This window comes from Rattus norvegicus, chromosome 9 (assembly GCF_021556685.1).
Source record: "Rattus norvegicus strain SHRSP/BbbUtx chromosome 9, alternate assembly SHRSP_T2T, whole genome shotgun sequence".
Classification (NCBI taxonomy): domain Eukaryota; kingdom Metazoa; phylum Chordata; class Mammalia; order Rodentia; family Muridae; genus Rattus; species Rattus norvegicus.
In genome coordinates, this window is record NC_141542.1 from 76,456,490 (window position 1) to 76,483,621 (window position 27,132).

The window sequence follows — 27,132 nt, forward strand, 5'->3', positions numbered from 1 at the left end:
CAGTTTTGAAATTTCACTTGGGTGTGTGTTAGCATGGATCTTTTCACATTTCCCCCTGGGTATTGAATAGGTTTTTCAGTTTGAAAATTCAGAACTTTCCTCAGTCAGAAGCTCTCCAGTATTTCTTTTAAAATTACTTCTTTCCTTATATTTCTTTGACCTTGAATTCTCACTAAACTAATATTGAAGCACCTGACACTTCAAGTCTGATTATCTTTCTTTTATTTTCCATCTTTTGTGTGTGTGGGAGTCAGGGCTACCCATGTAACTGAGCATACTTTTAGTCCCCACCTTCACCTCTGAAGTGTGTGTGCCACTGTGCTGACTGTGGGATGTTGTCCTCTAATGCAGTGTCTTGTGTATGCTGGCAGTCTACCCTCTGAGCTACACCTCCAGCCTCCATCTGGTTTTCATCATTGCTCAACGTTGTTCAGGACGTGCTCGGCTTTATCTTTTGAGTTCTCGGCTAATTTCTCACTAGTACGTGGTAGCAGTTATTTCTTCAGTGTATTTTTCTAATTTCCTGGATGGGAGGATAACTCATCAGGCCAAGACCCTTGCCACCCAGCTTGATGACGTATTTAAGTCCCTGGGATCCAGAGTAGACAGACAGAACTGACCGATGCAGGTTGTCCTCTGACTGCTATATGCACACCACAGCACATGCCATTCTCCCTCAGAATGGACTCAAAAATTTTTATTTCAGCTTTTGCAGTCATACTTATATTTCTAGGAGGCTTCCTATTTCCTCAGTGATCTCTTTTTTTAAGAAGGTAGTAATGATTACTCTGAAGGTATTCATTATATCTTTATACGTAGTACAAATTAATTTTCTTAACTATAATTTAAAAAAAGCATGAAGAAATATAGTAATTTAAATCATTTTACTATATATTTTCACATCCCATTTTTGGATTGCCTTAGTAGAATAGAATATTTTCATTATTGTTATATCAAAGACTAAAGAATCCCTGTATATTTCCATTCAGATATATTGAATTTATCTCATTGGCCATCTTTGTTAATAGATTAATGTCAAAGCAAGCTTGTGCTTCAGATCTTCAGGTGTATGGCCATTACAGAGCTTATTATTATCTTCGTATGCACACGATTCCCTCCCAATGCAGTTTTGCTCTGGGAACTTGGGCAGCTCCTTAAGAGCCCTCATAGGTGGGAGGATGAGTTGTTCTTTACCATGGCTCTCCAGAGCTGCTGACCCCACGGGGAATTGTCTATGAAATCTTTGAGATTTTGTTATAATAAACTGCAACTTCCTTTCATCTTCTTTAAATTGTTTGATTTCACCACAACTAAGGTCTATTTGAAGTATCTGTTTGCATCCCTACTATTGTGGGATATGCAGCATATGCAGATTTACCCGGAAACTTTTTACTTCTAATTTAGATGAAGTTGCTAAGTAAGGGATTTGTAATACTTGGTTTACTTCCAACAAATCCATTTAAACCTGATAAGTTACAGCCAGGAGCGGGGGAAACAGTTTCACTGCAGTAACAATACAATACAAGAATTAGGGAGGAGGTGTATAGTTTATTAAAATGAGTAAGGGTTTCTTAATTCTCTCTTAAAAAGGAAGAGCTATTTAAAATACAGTTTATTAGCTCTTATAATTATTTGTAATTACTTTTTAAATCTTAGGGTAGAGAACCCCATTTAACTTTCTTATAGGGCATGTCTACTAGCAATGCACTCCCTAGATTTGTTATACCTGGGATTATATTAATTTCTTCATTATTGAAGGATAATTTTATTTGATATGTAATTCTTTTTTTTTTTTTTTTTGGTTCTTTTTTTCGGAGCTGGGGATCGAACCCAGGGCCTTGCGCTTCCTAGGTAAGCGCTCTACCACTGAGCTAAATCCCCAGCCCCTGATATGTAATTCTTAACAGTTGTTTTCTATTTCAATGCTTTAAATATGTCACACCTATCTTGCTTCAATGGTTTCCACTGAGAAATGGCTGTTGATCTTATTGGAGAGTCTTTTTTGAAATTTCTCATTGTCAGAATCTCCGTGGGGGGGTTGTTGTTTCTTTTTGTTTTGGTTTGGTTTGGTTTGGTTTGGTTTGGTTTATGACACTTCAGCTGTAAGTTGTCTTATGAAGCTGTGGCTTTATTCTATCCTGCTTAGTGTTCGTCAAGTTTCTTGGGTCTGTGGATTCACTTATTTTGCTTAATTTGAGGAGTTTCAAACCATGTGTTCAGGCATTCCTCCTGCCCCTTTCTCATCCCCATTTGGAAGCCCTACACTGAATATTCAGCATGTGTGCTCCTGTTCTGGGATCATGTCCATGTCTCCTATCTCTGCTCCTTATTTTATTGACTTCTGGCCTTACACGGAATCATTTTGTTTTTCATCTTCAACTCCACAGGTTCTTTCTTCTGTCCCCTTATATTTGCTATTTAGCTACTCAAATAAATACTGAAATTTTGTTACTGTGTTTTAAAGTATCATTTTAAGTCTTTTAAAAATAATGTTTATCTTTTATAGCTGCTCTGTTTATTAAAAACATACTTTAGGGCTGGAGAGATAGCTTAGCGGTTAAGAGCACCGACTTCTCTTCCAGAGGTCCTGAGTTCAAATCCCAGCAAACACCTGGTGGCTCACAACCATCTGTAATGGGATCTTCTGGCATGCAGGCATACATGCAAATAGAGCACTCAGACACATAAAGTAAATAAATCCAGAAATAAAACATGCATGCATACACACACACATTTGTATGAGGGTGTCAGAACAAGAGTTAGACAGTTGTGAGCTGTCACGTTGTTGCTGGGATTTGAACTCAGGTACTCTTGAAAAGCAGTCTGTACTCTTAACTGTTTAAATTCTGGTGATCAAACTTACATCACCAGCTTATTCAGCAAGTGACTTTGCCCTCTGAGCCACCTCATGCTGGTCCATAAACTTATTTTTGAAATGTGATTAGTGGCTATTGATAACAGGGTTGTGTATTAACAATAGCAATGTAAATCCCAGGCCTTGAAGAAACACATTAACATACCACAGCTGTTCCTTTTCAGGGAGCTAAGTTAAAAGTTCCTTATCTGCTTACTCCTTTGCTTTTAGGAATCCCTCATTTTTACTCTTTTAGAAGAGTATTTTATTATATTTTTTAAAATATTAGTTTGGAGCCTAGCATGGTGGCACACATCTTTAATCCCAGCACTAGGAGGCAGTGGCAGAGGCAGGAGGATCTCAGTTCTCTGCCAGCCTAGTCTTCAGAGTGCATTCTAGAACAGCCAAGGTTACACAGGGAAACCTTGTTTTGAAGCAAACAAACCACACAAACAAAACCTGATTTTCTTTGATATATTTTAAATTAAAAACCTGAATACAGTTTTTAAAAACAGCATATTATCTGATGTATATTTTATGCTATAGGCAGTGAGGTCACTCAAAGAAACAATCGAAGACTGCTGGGACCAGGATGCAGAGGCTCGGCTCACTGCACAGTGTGCTGAGGAGAGAATGGCTGAACTCATGATGATATGGGAGAGAAACAAGTCTGTGAGCCCAACGGTCAACCCAATGTCGACTGCTATGCAGAACGAACGGTAGGATCCGGAGGGGCTTGGAATCTATCTGAAGGTGTTGGCAGCCGCCACCAAATGAAGGACAGGGATAAACTTCCTTTTTTTAGAGTGATTTATTTTTGTTACTTTTAATTATGTGTATGTGGGAGCAGGGATGTGCAGATGAGATGAGATGAGAACCCCCAGAGCTAGGATTATAGGCAGTTTGTGAGCTCTGGTGCTGTGATCTGAATTCAGGTCCTCTTCAAGAAGAATGTAGCTCTTAAACACAGAGCCATCTCTGTAGCCTTTCAGTATTTCCATTCTTATTCCAGAAATATTTATTTATATGAATACAAGACAGAATATGGGGCTGAAGAGGTGGCTCAATAGTTAAGAGACTGGGGCTGGGGATTTAGCTCAGTGGTAGAGCGCTTACCTAGGAAGCACAAGGCCCTGGGTTCGGTCCCCAGTTCCGAAAAAAAGAACCAAAAAAAAAAAAAAAAAAAAAAAGCACTGACTGCCCTTCCAGAGGTCCCGAGTTCAAATCCCAGCAACCACATGGGGGCTCACAATCATCTGCAATGGGATCTGATGCCCTCTTCTGGTGTGTCTGAAGACAGTGACAGTGTGTTTATATATAATAAATAAATAAATAAATCTTTTAAAAAAAAAGACAGAATATGTATTTTTATATCTAAAGATACAGGAAAAGAAATTAGTTTTTATTACCTAGTTGTACTGGCGTATACTATTAGCACTCAGATCTCTGAGTTCAAGGCCAGCCTAGTATACAGAGAAAGTTCCTGCACAGCCAGAGCTACACAGAGAAACAATATCTTGAAAAATTTAATTAATAATTAGTCTTTATTAATATAACTTGCCCTTAATGTTAAGGGTAAAACATTTTCATAGTTATAAAACGTGTGTAAGAATGTCTACATTCATGTGGGATATCTTTTGTTGTTATTAGTAGTCTTCTCTCTTCTTTTGAGCAAATAAAACTGTGACCCAACTGCTGTTTCACTGGACACTAAGACTTTCTGACTGCCTATCCAGTGATTTTTTTTTCTTAAAAGAATACTTTACTAATAAGTTCACAGTAACATCACCCAAAAGTGGCCTTCTACTCCAATGCGAATATTGTTTTTATGAGACATTTCATTTGTTAGAACTATAATTTTGAATCCTAAATAAAAAGGTTTCTAACAAAATTAACTAGGCATGGTAGTTAATGCCTGTCATTTCAGAGCTTGGGAGGCTGAGGCAAGAGGATTGCCACAAGTTCAAAGCCAGTTTAGACTATCTTATGAATTCCAGGCCAATCTGGGCTTGTCTCAAAATGTAAAAAGCCAAAACATCCCTATAATTTGGTACTTGTAAATAGATCACCTATATTCTTGGTTCTGCATTTGGGAGTAAAAATAACAACTTTATTACTTTATATAATAAATATTTAAAAGTTTCAAGAAAATGTCCAGGAAAATATTACCAGGGGACATGTAAATAAAAATATACTTTTCTTGAAATTTTTTCTATTTTCTACTCCCCTCTGTAAGAACAGTCTACATTATGTGTGATTTACACTACTAGTAAATAGGTAGAGTGGGCTTCAGCTAAATACCCTGCTTCTCACAAGCCAAGGAGGGTAGAGAGCAGCTTCTGAATACAAGCGTCCTCACTTTACAAGTACTAGAAAAGTCTTCTGCTTCCATCCTCACTCTGCATTTCCACTGCGCTATAGTCTGTAAACTATGCAATCTATTCATCTGTCAAGATTCAGCAGAGAGACTGGAGAGCTGGCTCAGTGGTTGAGAGCCCTTGTTGCCCTTGCAGAGAAGCCTGGTTCAGTTCCCAGCGCCCACCCACATGGTTGTTCCTAACCGTTGCAACTCAGAGTCCAAGAGTCCAACTCCCTATTCTAACCTCTACAGGTACCACACGGTGCACACATATATCTGCAGGCAAATGTTTATATACATAAAATAAAGACTTAAAGGGTTAGTGAAGCTTTTACTTTAAATACTTGGTAATTTTTCTTGAATGATAAGAAAAACAATCTATGTCTCTCCTTTCCTTTGGCTTTTCCCCCCTTTCTTTGTGTACTCACCTCTACTTGGAATGAGTCTTCTCACCTCTGATCTCTTGTCAGTTAGTTTCCTTAAATGATAGTTCATTCAATAGGTGTTTGCACTGTAGGCTTTATTTTATTGAGCCTTAACCTCTCCATACATCCTTAATTTCCCTTTCATGGTTATACAACAACATTTTCTTACAAGTGTATTTGTTATCTGATGTTATAAATTGTCATCCCCTGTAATACAGCAATCTTTTGAGAACCTAGTTTCCTACAGCTGATGAGTCTCTTCTGTAATACTGTTATCTGTTAATGTCTCAGTACCTTGGTCATCTCAGTGAAGGCTATCCCTTCTGTAATGAGATTTTAAATAATTACAGAATGGTTAATAAATTAAAGAATAATTATAGGCAGCCCAGAGCTGTCATGCCCAGGAGTGCTGTTGTTGGCTGTTCATCTCAGTAACTAAAGAATTTTCCTGAATCTTGGTTCCTTTGAGTGTCATATTCACCTCATGTCCTAGCTCTACAACTTACACTGATAGTGGCTTCCTGTGAACATGCTGCATTGTTAGTCTGTGCTCTTAAATGAGCATGTTTGGAAAAGTGAACAAATTCAATGTTCTTTTTCATTGCTCAGCCACTTGAACCTAGTCCATAACATATTTGTTGAGCATATACTGTTGGATCTAGGATTACAGAAATACAATATAAATACACCTGTGTGGTTCCTCTACTTACAAAACTATCTACTTGTACAAATGTACAGTTCATTAAAAGTGTATTGTTCTGGGGCTGGGGATTTAGCTCAGTGGTAGAGCGCTTACCTAGGAAGCGCAAGGCCCTTGGTTCGGTCCCCAGCTCCGAAAAAAAAACAAAAAAAAACAAAAAAAAGTGTATTGTTCTTTGCTGATGATATAAAATTATAGGTGAGGGTTTTTTTAAATTAACTCTTCTGTATTTTTTTTTAAATTTTTCTTTTGTTCTTCCAAGGCCAGAAGATGGCATTGGATCTCCAGGGACTGAAATTACAGGCATTTGTGAGCTGTCATGTGGGTGCTGGAAATCAAAGAGTTGCTGAGACACTTACCCACTGAGTCATCTCCAGCCCCAAAGTTAATAATGAGCGCCCATAAAAATTCTATCTGGAACCATATAGATTTCCACACAGTCTTACAGACTGCATAAAATAACCTCATAAAGTTTGAATTTACCAAGCTGTTAACAATTACCAGGAGTTTGAAGTAATCTCTTAAATATGATTCAGGGTAAAATAGTAGTGAGATGGTTTGGTGGGTGAAGTGCTTGCCACCAAGCCTGACAGTCTGAGTTTGATCCCTAACCCACATGTTGGAAAAGAAGCACCTCCCACAAGTAGTCCTCTGATCTCCACGCGTGCCTCATATACATTCAACTAAAAAAAGCAATAAAAAGACTGTAAAGCATAAAATGAAAAGCAGTGGGGCTTTGGAATCAGTAGTGTTTGCTGGGAATAGATGACAGTTTGTTATTAAGTTTGTGTTCTCAATGTCTACGTTTTTCTCTCTCTTCAAGCAACCTATCACATAATAGGCGTGTGCCAAAAATCGGGCCTTACCCAGATTATTCCTCTTCCTCATATATTGAAGACTCAATTCATCACACTGACAGCATTGTGAAAAATATTTCCTCTGAGCATTCAATGTCCAGCACACCGTTGACAATAGGAGAAAAGAACCGAAACTCAATTAATTATGAACGACAGCAAGCACAAGCTCGAATCCCTAGCCCAGAAACAAGCGTCACAAGCCTGTCCACAAACACAACCACCACAAACACCTCTGGCCTCACTCCAAGTACTGGCATGACCACGATATCTGAGATGCCATACCCAGATGAGACACATTTGCATGCCACAAATGTTGCACAGTCACTCGGGCCAACCCCTGTCTGCTTACAGCTGACAGAAGAAGACTTGGAAACTAATAAGCTAGACCCAAAAGAAGTTGATAAGAACCTCAAGGAAAGCTCTGATGAGAATCTCATGGAGCATTCTCTGAAGCAGTTCAGTGGGCCAGACCCGTTGAGCAGTACCAGTTCCAGCTTGCTTTATCCACTCATAAAGCTTGCGGTGGAAGTGACTGGACAACAGGACTTCACACAGGCTGCAAATGGGCAAGCATGTTTAATTCCTGATGTCCCACCTGCTCAGCTCTATCCTCTCCCTAAGCAACAGAACCTTCCGAAGAGACCTACTAGTTTGCCTTTGAACACCAAAAATTCAACTAAAGAACCCCGGCTAAAATTTGGCAACAAGCACAAATCAAACTTGAAACAAGTAGAAACTGGAGTTGCCAAGATGAATACAATCAATGCAGCAGAGCCTCATGTGGTGACAGTAACTATGAATGGTGTGGCAGGTAGAAGCCACAATGTTAATTCCCATGCTGCCACAACCCAGTATGCCAATGGGGTAGTGCCATCTGGCCAGGCAGCCAACATAGTGGCACATAGGGCCCAAGAAATGCTGCAGAATCAATTTAATGGTGAGGATACCAGACTGAATATCAATTCCAGTCCTGATGAACATGAACCTTTACTGAGACGAGAGCAGCAGGCTGGCCATGATGAAGGGGTTCTGGATCGTTTGGTAGACAGGAGGGAACGGCCATTAGAAGGTGGCCGAACTAATTCCAATAACAACAACAGCAATCCATGTTCAGAACAAGATGTCCCTACACAAGGTGTTACAAGCACAGCTGCAGACCCTGGGCCAGCAAAGCCCAGAAGAGCACAGAGGCCCAATTCTCTGGATCTTTCAGCCACAAATATCCTGGATGGCAGCAGCATGCAGAGTAAGTGTGTGTGTGTGTGTGTGTGTGTGTGTGTGTGTGTGTGTGTGTGTGCATGTGTGTACAGTATACAGAGTAAATGTGTGTGTGTATGTGTGCAGTTTACAGAGTAAGAGTGTGTGTGTGTGCAGTATACAGAGTAAGTGTGTGTGTGTGTGTGTCTGTGTGTGTGTGTGTGTGTGTGTCTGTGTGTCTGTGTGTGTGTGTGTGTATCTGTGTGTGTGTCTGTGTGTGTGTTTGTATTAAGGGGTTGGAAAAATTACTTTATAGACCAGGCTGGTCTTAAATTCCCGAAGTGCTGAGATTAGGAGTGTGCCAACACACCCAGATCTTAATAAATTGTAGAAGTCAAGAGACTTCTTTTATGTGTTTTATGCTTTCTTAAACTAAAGAGTGGACTGAAAGAAGGTCTCCGAATAGCAAATTATCTACCCCTTGCCTGGAGGTGTAGCTCATAGGTAGAGCACCTGCCCATAATACATAAGACCTAGGTTTTAGTTCCAGAACCACAAAGAAAAGAAAACCTGGCTCTTTGCTTAAGTGGTTTATATTACAAGCTAGTTGACTCAACTTTCGTGCTTCTGTATCCATAAAGCTTCTTGTCAAGTATGAAAACAGAATTAATGGGATAATGGTCATCCCTCCAAAACTGTTACGTGTTAGAGACCGTATGATTTGGTCATTTGGACATTGTTTTGCTTTGTCTTTTTGAGACAAGGACTCATTCAGTAACTCACTGTGGCCAGAGGCTGGACTTGAAGTCAGTATCCTTCTCCTTGGATTCTAGGAACTTGGATTACAGGAGTACATCACCCACTCACAGCTAGCCCTGCTGTCAGCATTAAGTCAAATGATACCTGTTTTTAAGCAAGTTGGAGTCTACACCAGAACAAAAGAATTTGAGAATATAATGAAGAATTTTGAATTTTCTTAGTTCTTGTGAGTTTTAATTATTTTTTTAGATAAGACTCAAAACTGAGTTGGTTGAATTTTGCCTAGAGAAACATCACCTAGAATCATCACATATTCAAGAAATGTCCTTCATTGGACTCTATGCTGGCTTGACCTGTTTGTGAAATTCAGCCCCTTGTTCTCCATCCAGCTTAGTTTTGTTTGGTTTTGCTGATAGCGTCTTACACAGCTCAGGCAGGCCTTGTGCGGAGGATCTTGAGCCTCTGACCCTCTTGCTTCTACTTCCAAGGTGCTGTGACTGCCATATGCACCAGGACTGGGGGGCTCTTGTGCTGCTGAGTTGGAGCTCAGGACCCTTTGCATTCTAGGCAAGCACTCCATCAGCTGCATTATATGCCCAACGAACTCCTCTACTTTTAAATATTTTCGGGGTTGGGGATTTAGCTCAGTGGCAGAGCACTTGCCTAGCAAGCGCAAGGCCCTGGGTTCGGTCCCCAGCTCCGAAAAAAAAGAATTAAAAAAAAAATATTTTCCTTTTACACAGCTCATTTCCTTTTGTTTCCAGTAGGTGAGTCAACGCAGGATGGCAAATCAGGATCAGGCGAAAAGATCAAGAGACGTGTGAAAACTCCATACTCTCTTAAGCGGTGGCGCCCATCCACCTGGGTCATCTCCACCGAGCCACTGGACTGTGAGGTCAACAACAATGGCAGTGACAGGGCAGTCCATTCTAAATCTAGCACTGCTGTGTACCTCGCAGAGGGAGGCACTGCCACAACCATGGTGTCTAAAGATATAGGAATGAATTGTCTGTGAGATGTTTTCAAGCTTATGGAGTGAAATTATTTTTTTGCATCATTTAAACATGCAGAAGACATTTAAAAAAAAAAAAACTGCTTTAACCTCCTGTCAGCACCCCTTCCCACCCCTGCAGCAAGGACTTGCTTTAAATAGATTTCAGCTATGCAGAAAACTTTAGCTTATGCTTCCATATTTTTTAATTTTGTTTTTTAAGTTTTGCACTTTTGTTTAGTCTTGCTAAAGTTCTATTTGTCTGTTATGACCACATTATATGTGTGCTTATCAAAAGTGGTCTCAAAATATTTTTTTTAAGAAAAAAAGCAAAAACAATGTATTGCTGATAATCAGTTTGGACCATTTTCTAAAGGTCATTAAAACAGAAGCAAATTAAGACAGGTTTGACTGCAACGGTGTCTGGTATCCATGTTTTATTTCTGGGCACAAGCTAGTTTATATGTTAACGTGTTTTTGACCATAATCTGTTGGACATTCTTCTGTGTTTTATTTGAATGTGCAATAGTCTGTAGACCACAAAGAAGCTTTCTCATCTGCTCTCTTCCTAGCAGGGCACACATTCTTCTTCCATTGTTGAAAGAAACATTTTCCCTGGTCTTCGACAATATGAACATTTTCCAGCTTTCTCCTTATGGAGATGCTTAGACGCTGTCCAAAGGGCTCCACACAGGACTTACCAAAACATGTATTGAGATGCCATTGTCTTCTAACCTTCCAGTGCTAAGTGTTTCCTTCCAGGCATTTCACTAAGCATGTCTGGTTCTGGTTTTGGAAGCTCATAAGAGAGCATAGAACAAAACAGAGGAAAGCAAATATTAGCCTTCTCCCTTTTATTTTTCTATGTTTATGTTCATGTCTGTATTCATTATTTAAGAAGTATTTTTTATCAAAAAATGTATAGAGCTAAACCTACATGGAATGTTTAAATAGCTGGGCAAAGTGATTAGTATAGTAACTTTCACTTTCTGACCGTCACAAATTAAATCACATTTCCTATTTATAGTAACTTCAGGAGTAATCGAATCTATAGGATGGTTCCTTGTTTCCCAGCACTGCCTGACAGTTCTATGTGAAAAAGTGATTCCTCCTCCTCCCGTGACCTAAAACACTGTGGAAAGCTCCAGCCAGCTCGCCAGATCCTATGGAAGAAAGGCTTGCTGCCAACTTAGGGCCGTTGAGCAGACTAAGATTGGCCCTGTCTTTCCTAACTTCGTTCTTCACTGACTGCTTTTGTAGTTTCTCCCTTTGCCAGTTTCACACGTTCTCTGATGGCGAGCAGCACTCACTGTTTGTCGTGATAGAGCGTCTTCTGCTGACGATGTGCCGTGGCCTTGCTGTCACGATGCTTTTGCTTCTTTTGTCACTAGTGATCTCTGAAACAACAGTCTCTGTGTCTTTTAATAAAGCACTTTCTGTCAAAAATTTTAGAAAATTTCCCTAAACATTGCTTCCTATCAGTTTGTAGACACTGTTCTCATGGTTTTCAGATTCTCAGAATCCTTAATATCCATTATCTGACTATGTTTTCAGTTTTAGCAGGAAGATAAAAAGTTAAGTGCAAATCTCCAAAGTCCTGATTTTGGTTCTTCTGTCCTGAACCATTTTAATCCATTCTCATTTGTAATCCTCTTTCCTTCCGTTTAACTCGTACCCGACCTGCCGTGCTTTGACGTGACAGCGTTTTCCATGTAGTCAGCCGCAGCACTGACGAGAGCTCTCAGTTCTTAGGATTAGGATTGTCTTACCTGTGCCCAGGACTCCTTTCTGACTTTTGTGTTTCATCGGCCCCTCTTGTGGTTCAGAGTCTTATATATATTTTTGTCTTCTCCATACAGTTGTTTTTGTTTTTGTTTTTTCTCTAGTTAGTTACTGCCCTTTGTCTATGTAACAAATAATTTGAATCTTTCACTCATTTCTTTTGTCCAAATGGCTTTCAAATGCATTTCAGAATTTTTATTTTCCAATTGTATGACAACTTTAAATCATAATAAATTATATTCCTCCCATCTTCAATTTGAAACATTAAGAATAAATGACCCTTTGAGGTCCAACTGATCTTTTCCTATCAGAAAAATTGTCTTACATTCTGATACAGTGTATATTAGGGCCAGTCAGTTTGAATTTTTCAAGTCTTTAATGTTTAATAATAGAATGCTTCAAAAATTAATATGCCAGATAAAAGAAATCTCTATAGTTCCCATCTCATGCAAATGTATTTAAAACAAATAATTCCTTGAACTGCTTGAAGAATAGGAAAGGTAGTAAGTATAGGTCATTTTAATAAAATTTGAAATCTGTACTACACAGCATGCAGAAATCCCTTTAACACTAGTTAGATTTATTTAATCTGATTCTTGAGCCGAAATGGAATTTACCACAAAATTTCACACACAGAAATTAATTTTAGGCCTTTTGAATGAAAGTCATTTAATTTAAAAAGATTTCTAGGGACAGTAATATAATAGGACATCAGAGTATGGTTAGTTCCCTTAAGAATATTCTAGTTGTGGGGCTGGAGGGATGACATAATAATAACAGTGCTTCCTGCGCTTACAGAGGACCCAAGTTCAGTTCCCAGCAGCTACATGGCAGCTCACAACTTCCACAGAATCCAATTCCCTCTTTTGGCCTCCACTGACATGCACATAACACCATCCTACCCGCACACACACACACATGCACATAATTATAAATGACAACAGTAAACCTTAAAATACTAGTTATATACCAGAGCTATGTGATGGAAATAACTTGATTTGAATTATGTATAGAGTAAAATCATTTAAATAAAAATCCTAGCTAATTTAAATGTATAATTTAAAAAATACTGCTACTGTAGAAGTTTGTGAAGACATGCTGAAAACTGGCATTACATACACTCATCTTTTCATTCTCAGAGCAACCATTATTATAATTAATATTCATATTTTACAAATGAGGAAATAAAAATTAAATGGAAATCTGTCTGTTTCATCCCAGACATACCTGGGATTTCACCCTGGGTCTGTCTCTCCATGTGTCTTTTATGCACAACACATGGTCTACATTCTTTATGAGCTGATGTGCAGTGTCCTGACATGTTGTGCTCCAGCAGACGTGTGGTTTGTGTGTAAGCCAGGCCAGGTTCCTTAATGATCTTAAGTTAGGTAAAGCTAAAACAGTTCCTAATTCAATACAAAATTCAGCCCACATCTCAACAGTCGTCTTACCTGTCTCCTAATATTTTTACATTGCAGAAGAAAAGGGAAAGTAAATGCTAGGAGACAGTGAAGGGAGCAGATGGAGCGGGAGCTCCCTAACGTGACCCCGTACCTCTCTCGGAAAGAAGACTTTTATGTAAACTTGCAGTCTTCTCAATCCTTTGACTCCATCTTTAAAGCTTCAGTTTTACCAATGTTAGGAAAAAGTTGTTAATCCAGAGAACTAAATAATCTGTAGAGAGAGTAGAAGGTTAACATTCGCAGGCTTGTGGAGCTTCTGGATGTGTGTATACTTTTTCCAGAACCTGTATGTTGGTTCTGAATATAAGGAACACTCAAATCAGTGGGAATTACAAATTTTATTTAAAATATTTCCAAGTTTGACTTCTGAATCCCAAAGGAAAATCTGATATGGTACAGCTAACCTGTTTACTCTCTGTTAATTAGTCATTTAAAGTGGAAAGAAAATAAACATTGGTTTCCTCTTGTCATGTTTATGGACATAAATATTTCACTGGGAGTCACTATTAGAATTTGATATTATATTTATCACATTTTATAAACCTATGTTGAGCTTAGTACCAGTCATGTATATGTTATTATATGATTAGCCACAGGTTTTTGAAAATATATAATTACCTTATATCCTTAAGTCCTTAAAAGATTCTGCACACATTCTAATTCTACTGTTCTAGACCAGCATTCTAGGATGTGTGTAACAACCCCTTATAGGCCCTAGGAGCCTTTTAGGCTATAATAGTTTTAAATATTCACACCCTTGACTAGCAGTGGGTTGTGGTGTATTTTGCTTTTCTTTTTAAGTTTTTTTTAGATTATGAACTATGCAAACTTCATCCAAAAACTACCTTTCATGATCCCTTCCTAACTGCTTTTTGATTCTTTCAGTCTAGCCAGCTACTTTCTGAACTACTTAACAAAGGTTATTATCAAAAAAGACTTTTCTATAAGTGTCCACATTAACACTGAGGAAATCTCCATGTGCCCAAAGAGGTGGTAACACCTACCTGTTCCTCTCTTTAAGTCCCTCATGGTTTATAGCACCTGTCCTCCACTCTCTGACTTGCAGTCATATGTCAGGAAAGTTTTCTTCATACCTGTTCAGTCTCTCTCATTTGATTTAAGGTCTGTTTCTCATACCTAGTAGGGAGAAGAGAAGAGACAGTCATCCTCTCTAACACTCTTCAGTCAGCTTCTGGCTTCTCAGTTAACACCAGTTCATCAGATAAAATTGTTCCACTTCTTTTAGGGTTTTTTTCTTCTCAAATCTATTTTAATTACTTTATTTATATTTAAAAGCACTAAAATTCTATGTTATATTCAAATTAATTATGCCAGTTAATTTATATCACAATAGTTTGATAGAATTGAGAATAAAGATGTTACCATTGGATTTAATCATCAGACCACCTGAAAATCAGCACCTAACATTTTTGTATTATCTAACATTTTTCTATTAAAGTATGTTTTATGATTTTTATATCTGTACAGATATAACTAGAAAGCCATGCATATATAGTTGTGTATCTTTTTTTCCATTAAACGCTAACCTATGTTGCAGTATGATACAAGTATTATATGTTTGGGTATTATGATTGAGCCACAACAAATATTACACATTTTTCTTTATCAAATACTTTATTAAACACTAAATGCAAAACTAATTTTCAAAAGCAGACCCTACAAAAATCAGGTATTCGTGGTTGTTTTATATTTTTGTAGACCACTTTTGAAATGCTTGTCACTGTTTTTGCAGCATAGACTGGACTAAAACAGTTTTCATTTCAACTCTTAAATGATTAAAACTAGGTGTTTGCATAGAAAGGAAATTCTTAAAAATTTATCCCATGGCATATAAATTTTGAGAAGCTATACTTTGTGTTAAGATTATGCCCCAAATAAATCTATTGAGTCTTTTTAAAATTTTCCATTTTGTTATTACTGATGTTTGTGGTGTTTCTAATGAGCATTGTAAACATACATATTCACTTGTAAAATGTAGTTTGCAGCCCACATTAAAATCTGGAGCAGAAAGAATATTTAGAAGTATTTTTGCTTCATTAGAATGTCTAGTTTGTAAGTGAATTTAAAAAGAAAATTGACTGTACTTGAATTTACAACTTGACTGTTCTTTCTTTTTAAAATGCTTTTCCCCCATTTAATTAGTATTTTAAGTTCCAGAAACATCTTCATGGTTTGGAATCACTTTTAGACATAGTATTACTTAAAAACTCAGGGCCCCTTTCAACTGTTTGTACACTGAAAGAGTTCAGATGCTAACAAACAAGCAATTAGATCTAGTTGAATATTTAAAAGTATTTGTTGCATAGTAATGTTTCATCATATTATTTGACTTAATTCACATCACATGATGTTTGATTTCATTAATCATAAAACTTGCCCAGTTCTGTAATTACTGTACAGAAGGAATTACTCAACTAATTGGCCACATGTTACAGCAGATTTAAGCCTTGGAGTTGAAGCACTGGCTTAAACACTTTCTGTTCTTGGTTCTGTGGATGTACGTGATGGGGCAAATGTTTCATTCTGTTTTGTTTTTTAATATCAAGATTAGGAAAGGTAATTCTGACATGGAATTTCCTCATGGGATAATTAGCATTATAAGACTTTCTAAAAGTGAGCAGCTGTCGTTGGTGACAGCTCAATGTCTTTGAGAAGGTGAGCTATGGTGACCAGCTTTCCACACTGTCAGAGGCAAACAGTTGTTCTTTGAGTTGACAAGCTCAAGTTCTCATTGGTCCGCTGTATATTTAAATCTTAGCAGTGAGTTTCTTGTAATCAGTCTCTTGTCTCAGTCTCCCCGCCTTGTTATCAGTCGTAAGCATATAAAAGAAACATTTGTAAAGATGTATAAGAATAAGAAAACTAATGACTAAAAAACGCAATTCAAAGCAATTAGGTTTCAATTTAATCTTGAGTTGCTTCACTTCTGTGGCTTATTTTTTTTTTCTAGTAACATTTATTTATTTAAGCAGTGTTGTATGCCTTCTCTTTATTTCCATAGAGATTATTGTATGGGCTTGTGTAAGCTGGAATCATTCTTAATTTTCTGTTGCTAATTTTTCAGATGACTTTACATGGATAGCTGTAAAATAACTCTTAGGGTGTTATAGCTGAAACATTGGCTGGAAGACGTGTAGCTGCCATGCCTTTTCTGAATGGACAGGAGAAACAGAAGCTACCAAGTATTCACTTCTGAGGATGCTTTTCCGGAAAAGAAAGGCTGACAATACGGGCACTTCCTCAGAACCCTCCTTCTTGTTAACGGGTATCTTTCGTTGGTGTGTTTTGCTCTTACATTACAGATAGACTATTGTGTGTGAATTTATGAGTAATTACTTTCAGTTATTTTGCTTTTGTATAAGCCATCTGAGACCTTGCCATGCTGTATAAGTCGTGTGACGGAGCAGTGTGAGTGTGAGTACAGCAGATCACTCTCCTTTTGTATTATCTATGGATGCCACTATGAACGCTGACATTAAGCCACTGAAGAGTTTTCTATGAATAAGTGTAAGTAAATGCTTTGATATATATAAACCTAAATAAACAGATTGTATTGAGACAGAGACATTGGCCAAGGAAGTTTGAAGGTGGTTCTTTAGGTTTAAAAGGCTTGCTGTAAAATGGTGCATTATTCACTTATTAAAGATCATATTAATGACAACAGCAAGTGTATTTTTTATTTTATGAAGTCTCCAGAAATTGTTACTGCTAATATGATATTATAGAGACTTTGCAATAAGAGTCAGTATATGCTGTCTCTAACACGGCTGCTCTAACTTAGTGTGATAGTGAAAGAAAGATCAACTGCAATTAGAACAATGGCTGCTGCTTTCTAGCTACTTATAATACACCTCATGCCACGTTACTCACTTTACACACAGTGGACAGTTTCACCACTCCCTTACAAACAGGTTCTCTGTCTTTTATAAGGAAAGAAACAGAAGGTCAGGAAATTTAAATACTCGGTGCAAGCCCGGAGTCGGTAAGTGGTTAATAAGATCCCAGCAGCGTATTTCATACTTCACTTTGAACTGCAGCTTTTAAGCTTTGCTTGTGGCAAGGAAAACTCATAAACAAAGACACAGTGTGCTCAGTGTTTATAGTGACCAAGACCAAATTGAAGTGACTGTAGGGTGCCCAAAGCCGCTGGGGCTCTCTTCCGCCTGCTGTCCTGATAGGATGTGGTGCTTAAGTTGCTGAGTACTGTTTTTGGTTAGAGCCTGTGTTTTGGAAGATTTAGTCTTCCTCCCACAGCGTCCTCCTACATTGCCCCGCTTCCTGCCTCCAGAGTAGCTGGGTTCTGCAAACTGCTGCTACCAGAACAGCGTGAGCAGTTGCTTAGAATTGGACGTGTGTTTGGGGGTCACCTGTGCAGATGAATTCACCTTGACGGCTAGGTAGGTATCCTGCAGGGCAAGCGTGTTCAGGCTGTGCTTGGAGCCGGCCACTCCCAGGTGCTGAGGAAACAAACACGGCCTGCTCCCAGGGGCTTTGTTGTCATCTTTTTTTTTTTTTTCTTTTCTTTTTTTCGGAGCTGGGGACTGAACCCAGGGCCTTGCGATTCCTAGGCAAGCGCTCTACCACTGAGCTAAATCCCCAACCCCCTTTGTTGTCATCTTAACTGATATCTCAGGGGTCATAGATGTAGGGTGTCTTTCTTCCTTTGGACTCTAGTCTGGTACATGTTTTAACAGGGCACTACCGCGGTTCTCTGCAGAGCCTTCTGTGCATTATTTAAGATGATAATTGCATTTCCTTAGAGGAAATGTGGGAACTTGGGCAAGCATGTAATCATGACCCATTGAACCTTTTTAAAAAATGTTTTACTTATTTTTTATTTTATGTGCATTGGTGTTTTGCTTGCACGTATATCTGTGTGAGGGTGTCAGATCCTCTAGAACCAGAGTTAGAGACTGTTATAAGTTCCCAAATGGGTGCTGGGAATTGAACCTGGGTCCTGTGGAAGAGCAACCAGTGCTCATATAACTGCTGAGCTATCTCTCAATCCTTCCCCCCTTAAACCTTTTAATGACTTACCAAAAGTAATTTTCATTTATGCCTATCTGGTCTGTCTCCCCAGTTTATACTCCTCTCTGCAAAGAGCTACCTTCAGTTAGTGATTAGTCTTCTCTCTGTTCTATAATGGTTTTTAGATCAAAGACCAAATCCTACATTCATTTTACTGGTATAATTTATTTTTCAAAATTGAAAAGATGAACTGGGAGATAACAGAAAGTATGATACTCAGAGACATTGAGGGAGAGCACTGGAGGGCCCTCAGCTGAGCCTACCTGCAGTCGGGGGAAGAGGGAGTGGTGAGTGGGATCCCAGCCTTCCTCAGGGAACCATGGACTTACAGACATCGCCAGAGACTTAGCTATCAGTGTGCTGCTTTACTCATCGCCATGACAGAAGGATGAAGGTCACCCTCAAAATCTCTGCTTCATGCTATGGTTATGTCACAAGAGGAAGAAAAGACTATATATACCACAGCAACAAAAAATAGTTACATGCAAACAAGGAGATAACTAAAACAAAACGCCCAAATAAGTGGTGGACTGTTCTCAGAATGTGTTTGAAAGACCAGGGGCGATTTCAGCTGCAGAAGTGGGTACTGGAAGGCAGTGAATGCAGGGTACTTAGAGTTGTCGCTAGAAGGAGAAGCCGCACTGCAAACAAAGCGGCTGAGTAAACCCACACTTTGGAAACCAGTCCCGTGCATTATACTTAGAGACCTTTTAGTAGGAGGTAAGGAGAAGACCTTTCTGAGGAAGAAAGAAGCTCTCGATTGGAGCACTACATGAGAATTTGGACTAAAAGGTACATAACGCAGATGAGGAAGAATGACCGTCCTGGAGGCATGAGATACTGCAAGTGTAGTTCCCATTAGGATCTCGGGGTCCCTTTAAAGGAGCATTAAGAAGAACGTGGAAGCCAGGTGGTGGTGGTGCATGCCTTTAATCCTAGCACTTGGGAGGCAAAGGCAGGCCTATCTCCTAAGTTTGGGGCCAGCCTGGTCTACAGAGCTAGTTGGAGGACAGCCAGGGTACACAGACCCTGTCTACAAAATAAAGCAAAACGAAGGGGGCTGAAAGGTAGGCTCAGTGTTTGAGAACATACATTATAGTTGCAGAAAAACCAAGTTGGGTTCCCAGCACCCACATCAGGTGGCTCACAGACACCTGAAACTCTTAGCTCCAGGGAATCTGAGGCCAGCCTGGTCTAGAAGGAGTGCTAGGGCTACACAGAGAAAACTTGTCTCGAGAAAACAAAACAAATGACACTTAACATTAGCATCTGGCTTAAACACATATCAGGAAGTAGGACTGAGTACGTGAAATGGAAGGACAGACAGGATGAGAGATGCTGACAAAGCTGTTCCAGGAGGGCTAGCATGCAAGTCTGGACTCATCCTGGAGTCAGCCAAAGAATGTAATCAACAAGTGTCAAAGCAGCTAACTACTGCAGTAGAAAGAATGAGCTGAGAGGAAGGGAGCCGTGAGGGGAGCCGTGAGGCATCATGTAGACAAGCACTGGCAAGAGATAATGCAAACCCGCACAGACGTGAGTCAGAGTTGAAGGGAGGCAGGCACACGCCAAATCACAGACCAGGGTCTGGACTTAGGCTAGGCAAGGGAACAGTTGTCCGTCACAGGGGTGAGAAGAGTCTCAGAGTGTTCAGGTGACAGAAAGCACCTTTAGAAATTTGGGTGTATTGTATCCTGCTAATGAATCATGTTCAGATTTTTGGTTCCAAACACATAATGCAGTCCTTGTTCACCTATTGTTTCTGTAGAAATGCTTCAAGAATAGGGCTTTCTCAGTAAGCCATAATGAAGGTTTGTTTTGAGAAGGTCCATTATTTTTAGGTGGATGTCTTGATAGATTAGCTTGTTTCACCTAGTACATTAAGACATTGGGGAAGGGTGACTCCATTTTTGCCATTAAAAAAAAAAAATCAAGGAACCCTTATGTTGAGAATGGTGCCACATGACAACAACCTCAACCCTCAGGACCCTGAAATAGGACTGTCGAAAATCCAAGGACAGGGCAGGCTGGAAAGATGGCTTAGCTGCTCTTCCAGAGGTCCTGAGTTCAATTCCCAGCATCCACATGCAGCTCACAACTGTCTAACTCCAGTTCCAGGGACTCACCCAAACATATGGATAAAACACCATGCACATAAAGAAAGAATTCAAGGCCAGAAGCCAGGGCTACATGGCAAAACTGTGTCAAAAAACCAAAACAAAAAAAGCCAGGTGGTGGTAACAGGCCAGCCTGTTTTACAGAATGAGTTCCAGTCCTACACAGAGAAACCCTGTCTTGAAAAACAACGGGATCTGGTTGTGCAAAGCTGGTGTCCTGTGTTTGATTCTCTGAGTTGACCTCCGATGCCCCCATACACATTGTAGTGTGAATGGCCACCACCACCCTTTTTTTTTTTTTTTAATTTGAAAGTTGGTCAGACTGGCAATTTAAAAAGAGCAGCAAGGCTTGGCACTTGTGTCTCTGTTGCAGAGGAGTCCTTAGTCCCTCTGTCCTGGAGACCAAAGAGGATTAAGGCAAAGACAAAGTTGCCCTGAAGTGGAGAGAGTGTCATCCAGCTTCCCACCCAGACTTCTCTTCTGCCCTCTCTTTTAACCTGGCAGGGAAAACTCTGTTCAAGGAAACAGACAGTCTTTGTCTGTATGCTTGGGTGGTACGGGGCGGGGGTGGGGGTGGGGGGCAGTTGTAAATGGAACAGAAAAACAGTTAATGTTTTCCTTTCTTATCAACTTTTTAGTAGCATTTAAGTCATCGTCCTTTTATGTAATAAAGTCATGGAAGATATTCTTCAATTCCTGGGGGGGGGGGAAGATTTAAGGAAATACATTATTATCTTTAGACATCATGGTGAACGTCAAAAATACCCAGGTCTGGGGACAACATACATATAGTATACAGACATACATGCAGGAAAAACACTTTGCTCTTATAACACCACATTAAAGCCCAAAGGAACTAGATTCACTTCAGGGATGACGAACTGACCATAATATCAAAACTAGCGATGTCTTTAGGGTAATGGAAGGCCAGCACATGTCTTATCTGTTATGAACCTGTGAAGGAAAATATACACATGGAAAACACATGGTCAGGCTTTCGGCATCTGTGTACTTGCCTCTTCCATAGCTTACCGAATATGTGCTGGTAGAGATGCTTGTCTTCTTGAAACATTGCCTTAGTGAGAAGCTACAGTGTCCACAGTCGAGGAAAACCAAGATAGAAGATAAAAATAACATCTTTGGGGGCTGGAGAGATGGCTCAGTGGTTAAGAGCACCTGACTGCTCTTCCAGAGGTCCTGAGTTCAAATCCCAGCAACCACATGGTGGCTCACAACCATCTGTAAAGAGATCCGATGCCCTCTTCTGGTGTATCTGAAGACAGCTATAGTGTACTTATATATAATAAATGAATAAATCTTTAAAAAAAAATAACATCTTTGAAAGAGCTGAGACGTGATGATAGAGTGAGGTTCTGGGCTCAGCTCCCAGGACCACAGAGGGGAAAAGTAAACGGATTGTGTTTGTCTCCTCAGTTGTGTTTGAAGGCTCTACTGTGAGAGTTGGTCTTTCCTCCAAGCAATCCATCTGTCTGTGTCAGGTTGTACCACACCACCAGGTTCGTGATCTTTAACCTGAACTTCCAGTTTATCCGGCTGTGGTAGCCGCACTCGTGTCCAGCTCAGTACTCCTCTGGACTTTTGATTGGTTTGGTTGATTGATTTTTAAGACAGGGTTTCTCTGTGTAGTCCAGGCTGTCCTGGAACTCACTCTTGTAGAACAGGGTGGCCTTGAACTCTCAGAAATCCTCCTGCCTCTGCCTCCCAAGTTCTGGGATTAAAGGCATGTGCCATCCCCCACTTCCTCACAGGACCTATCCTGTGAGCAGGGGAGTCCCATCGGTTTTCTGTTTCTAAAATAACAATGTTTAATTGGCTGCTCTGCTAATGCCAAAATGCTGTTCTCTCTCACTTTTAATTTAGCTTCTGTTAATCTGGCTTCTTGGGCTGGAGACAGAGGTCGGTGGTGGAACTTGCCTGGCAAGTTCAATCCCCAGTACTACCTAAACATACAAGCATGCATGTGTAAGTCATGCATCTCAGCCCTTCTAAATTATTCTGGGTTCTTGAAAGCAACTTAACTACCGCAGATCACTTATGAATTAGGATGTGTGCCACTCTTTTTTGAGTTAATTTGGACAGAATGATCAGCAGTGAAGGAAAGTATGGCTGTGATGTGTATACACACACACACACACACACACACACACACACACACGCACGCACACACACACACAGGCTGCACCCAGCACAGTGACTTTCAGAAGAGTAGGTATGGATTTTCAGATAATTCAAATGCTTTTATTTTGCATTTATTGTTATAATTTTTACTTTTTCTCATATTTAGTAAAATCAGAAATCATGCAAAGTCATCAACCTTTACAGATCTCCGTGGATGTGGGAAGAGGAGGTTCTTTGTTTGACAAGGAAATTATCAGCCTTGACAGAGGTCAATTGCAGCTTTATTGTCAGGGTAACAGCCAGTAGTGATCTACAGGACCAGATGCCATTCCTGAGATAGTTTTACAGGATGTCCCCAGTAGTTGCCATGTTAATGGAACAGTACAGCAAGGCTGCGTGCCACCTGACCACTAGGCGGTGCTGCTAGTCCACGTTCTAATTGCTGGAGCTTCCTTTTTCAAAGACCATCTCTTGTTAAATTTTGTTTGTAATTTTTTTAATAACATTTATTTATTGTGAGTGTATGTGTGCACTCTAAGCACACAGCTGCCATGGCTGCCTATGAAGGTCAAAGGACAACTTGTGTGAGTTTATTCTCCTACTATGTGGGTCCCAGGAATCAAGCACACAATTCGATACAAGTACCTTTTCCCCCTAAGCCATCTTACTAGTAGTTCTGAAATGTTTTCTTTTTGATTATCAGTATCTACCCAGCAGGGCAGGCCCTATGAGCCCAATGCACATCTAGGTCTAGTTATGAGGTTTGAACAAGGTGGGAAGCCTACAGATTGGTCCTTTCCAAAAGAGCATAGCCTAAACCTAGACTTTAGCATTATCTAATGGTTCCACTTGAGTTACTCCAGGGAATGCAAATTACAGTTGATTTATTTTTGTGCATGGATGTGTATGTAATCTGTGTGTGAGGAGGAGCATGTGTGTGCTTTGTCCTATGAGTGAAGTATAGCAGACAACCTTGGGTATCCAACCGTACCTTCCAACAACAAGGTCTCTCTTGTTTACACCTTCGCTGCATACTAGATGGCCTATGGCCTTCTGGGAATTCTATCTCTGCCTTCCACTTTGCCTTAGGCATACTAAAATTACAAACAGACATGGACCACCAAGTCTAGAAGAATTCTATCAAAGATTAGCCAAGTTCTGTGCAAATATTTTCTAAGAGAAGTTGGGTTTTAGATGTTTTTTTAATTGACTGGCTTTCTCAATATTTAATTTTTTGAAGAAACAGATTCTTGTTACTATAGTATTTTTTCCTTCTTAAGATCTACTGTAAGGGCCTGGCATGGTGGAGCACACTTTTAGTCTCAGCAGAGGCAGAGGCAAGGGGATCTCTGGGCCAGCCTGATCTACAGAGCAAGTTCCAGGATAGCCAGGACTACACGAGAGATTCTGTCTCAAAAAATGTTTTTCTTCTTACCTTAAAATTACATATGCACCAACATTAATAATAGGGTTGGGCGGGTAGCTCATGCCATAGAAGAATGAAAATCCAAGTCCCCAGCACACACATGAAAAAGTGGTGGTGTGCACTTGTAATCCCAGTTGGGGAGAAGTAGGCAGGATATTCCTTGGGGTTTGCTGGCCAGCCAACCTAGCCAGCCTACCTGACAACCTACCAGCCAGTGAGAGCTTTCCTTAAGAGTAAGGTGGATTGGGGATTTAGCTCAGCAGTTGAGCGCTTGCCTAGCAAGCACAAGGCCCTGGGTTCGGTCCCAATCTCCGGGAAAAAAAAGAAAAAAAAAAAGAAGGTGGGAATGACTCAGTGGGTAAGAGGGTTGACACTACTCTGACAGCCTGAGCCGGATCCCTGGGATCCTCACGTTGGAATAAAGAGATATAGCTCCTGGTAAAGCAGCACACCTTGAATGATAAGGGTGCCCATCTCCATTTGTATCTGGCTCAACAAGTAGTGACTTCTGACCTACAGAGAGAACTGCCCAAGAGATTTACAAGGAAATGTTTTCTATTTCCCAACCCAAAACAGATTTGAGGACTTCATACAGGACCAGAACCAGGGCTCTTCATTTCCACATAGGTGGAGCTCTCAGGATTTTAGCAAATCAAGTTTGTTCTAGAATCCTCCTCTTAATTGCTTAATTGATTTTCTGTGTCATTTGCCTATGTGACATATAAGAGCGAACACTTTGGTGTCTGTTCTCTAAGAAGAGAACAGTGTGATGAACACCAGTGAACTGGCCAGCTGTGTTTTGTTTGGTCTGAAAAATATCTGGAATTTGTTTTTATATGAATGCCTCTTGTCCGGGGCCTGGACTTTTCCCAAACCCAGTAACTCTTGAGTTGCACTCAACAAGATTTACACTCTGAAGAATTTATTCATTTGTGTTACTTCCAAATCTTTGTAGTCTTTTAGTTTATACCTGCTCCAAACTCCTTTTTTCAGACATAGCATGAATATAAAGCCTAGAGGAGAAGCCTGGCATGTCATACACTGGAGAGGAGGCCTAGTCACCTACTCTGAAGCAGGACAGCGTGCTGACTCTCCCAATCTGCTCTCCCCTAGTTCTCTACTTCTCTATTCTCCTCTCTATGTTCCCCGAAACCTACATGTGAACAGGACACAGTACTCATTCATGAGTTTTAACCAGCGAAAAACACAAAACAACAGTATCATCCTATCCCCTGATGGATTATCTTTTTTCTCTTCTTCTTCTTCTTCTTCTTCTTCTTCTTCTTCTTCTTCTTCTTCTTCTTCTTCTTCTTCTTCTTCTTCTTCTTCTTCTTCTTCTCCTCCTCCTCCTCCTCCTCCTCCTCCTCCTCCTCCTCCTCCTCCTCCTCCTCCTCCTCCTCCTCCTCCTCTTCTTCTTCTTCTTCTTTTCTTCTTTTCTCTTTTTTTCGGAGCTGAGGGCAGAACCCAGAACCTTGAGCTTGCTAGGCAAGCGCTCTACCACTGAGCTAAATCCCCAACCCCCTGATGGATTATCTTAAACCAAAAAATAAACGTTCAAGGCTGGAGGTGGAGCTGCGATACCGAGTGCCTGCCCAGGAAGCACAGACTAGCACCAGAAACAAGCACCAGGAAATCACTTGAGCATCACCAAGCAGGTGGGGCTCTCAAAAAGTCAGCCCGTTTGATGTGGGGGCAGAGGAGGGGTGCTGGGGGGGACATGAAGACGACAGTGGATGATAAATCTTTAATCCTGACATTTGGGAGGCAGAGACATGAGGATCTCTGAGTTTGAGGCTAACCTGGTAGTGAGTTTTAGGATAGCAAGGGCTATTACATTGTGAGAGTCTGCCTTAAAAAAAAAAAAGGAACAGAGACTGAAGGAACACCCATTCAGAGCCTGCCCCACATGTGGCCCATGCATATACAGCCACCCAATTAGGCAAGATGGATGAAGCAAAGAAATGCAGGCCGACAGGAGCCGGATGTAGATCGCTCCTGAGCGACACAGCCAGAATACAGCAAATATAGAGGCGAATGCCAGCAGCAAACCACTGAACTGAGAATAGAACCCCCGTTGAAGGAATCAGAGAAAGGACTGGAAGAGCTTGAAGGGGCTCGAGACCCCATATGTACAACAATGCCAAGCAACCAGAGCTTCCAGGGACTAAGCCACTACCTAAAGACTATACATGGACTGACCCTGGACTCTGACCTCATAGGTAGCAATGAATAGCCTAGTAAGAGCACCAGTGGAAGCGGAAGCCCTTGGTCCTGCCAAGGCTGGATCCCCAGTGAACGGGATTGTTGGGGGGAGGATGGGGAGGGGAACACCCATATAGAGGGGAGGGGGAAGGGCTAGTGGGATCCTGGCCTGGAAACCTGGAAAGGGAATTAACATTTGAAATGTAAATAAGAAATACCCAATTTAATAAAGATGGAGAAAAAAAAAGCCAGCCCACGTGCAAGCTCCACTTGGTTGTTTTTATAGAAGTTTCCCAAAGCATTAAAAACCATGGTCAAGGGCTGGAGAGATGGCTCAGCGGTTAAGAGCACCCAACTGCTGGGGATTTAGCTTAGTGGTAGAGCACTTACCTAGGAAGCGCAAGGTCCTGGGTTCGGTCCCCAGCTCCGGAAAAAAAAGAACAAAAAAAAAAAAATTTATTAAAAAAAAAAAAAAAAAGCACCCGACTGCTCTTCTAGAGGTCATGAGTTCAATTCCCAGCAACCACATGGTGGCTCACAACCATCTGTAAAGAGATCTGATGCCCTCTTCTGGTGTATCTGAGGACAGCTACAGTGTACTTATATATAATAAAATAAAATAATAAATCTTTAAAAAAAAAAAAAAACATGGTCAAGGGGTTGAGGATTTAGCTCAGCGGTAGAGCACTTGCCCTGAGTTCGGTCCTCAGCTCCGAAAAAAAACACCATGAACAAAGGAAACAATTAAGAAAAGCAAAGGGAAGGTCACTCTGGAGAGAGGCAGATGAGATAAAGGTTTCAAGTCAGGCCTG

At 40.3% G+C, this 27,132-nt stretch overlaps 1 protein-coding gene across 7 annotated transcripts in view; it reads left to right on the plus strand.

Annotated features, from left to right (window-relative positions):
• The window catches only part of Bmpr2 (bone morphogenetic protein receptor type 2), a 115,614-nt gene extending 98,545 nt beyond the window's left edge, over window positions 1-17,069 (plus strand). For 2 of the 7 annotated variants that reach the window (XM_087564564.1, XM_087564565.1), the window contains 3 exons: window positions 3,401-3,573; window positions 7,162-8,445; window positions 16,473-17,069. In XM_087564564.1, coding sequence (XP_087420690.1) covers window positions 3,401-3,573; window positions 7,162-8,445; window positions 16,473-16,476 — 1,461 coding nt within the window. In that variant the 3' untranslated portion in view covers window positions 16,477-17,069. 7 annotated transcript variants of the gene reach the window in all.
• Window positions 17,070-27,132: the final 10,063 nt, after the last annotated feature.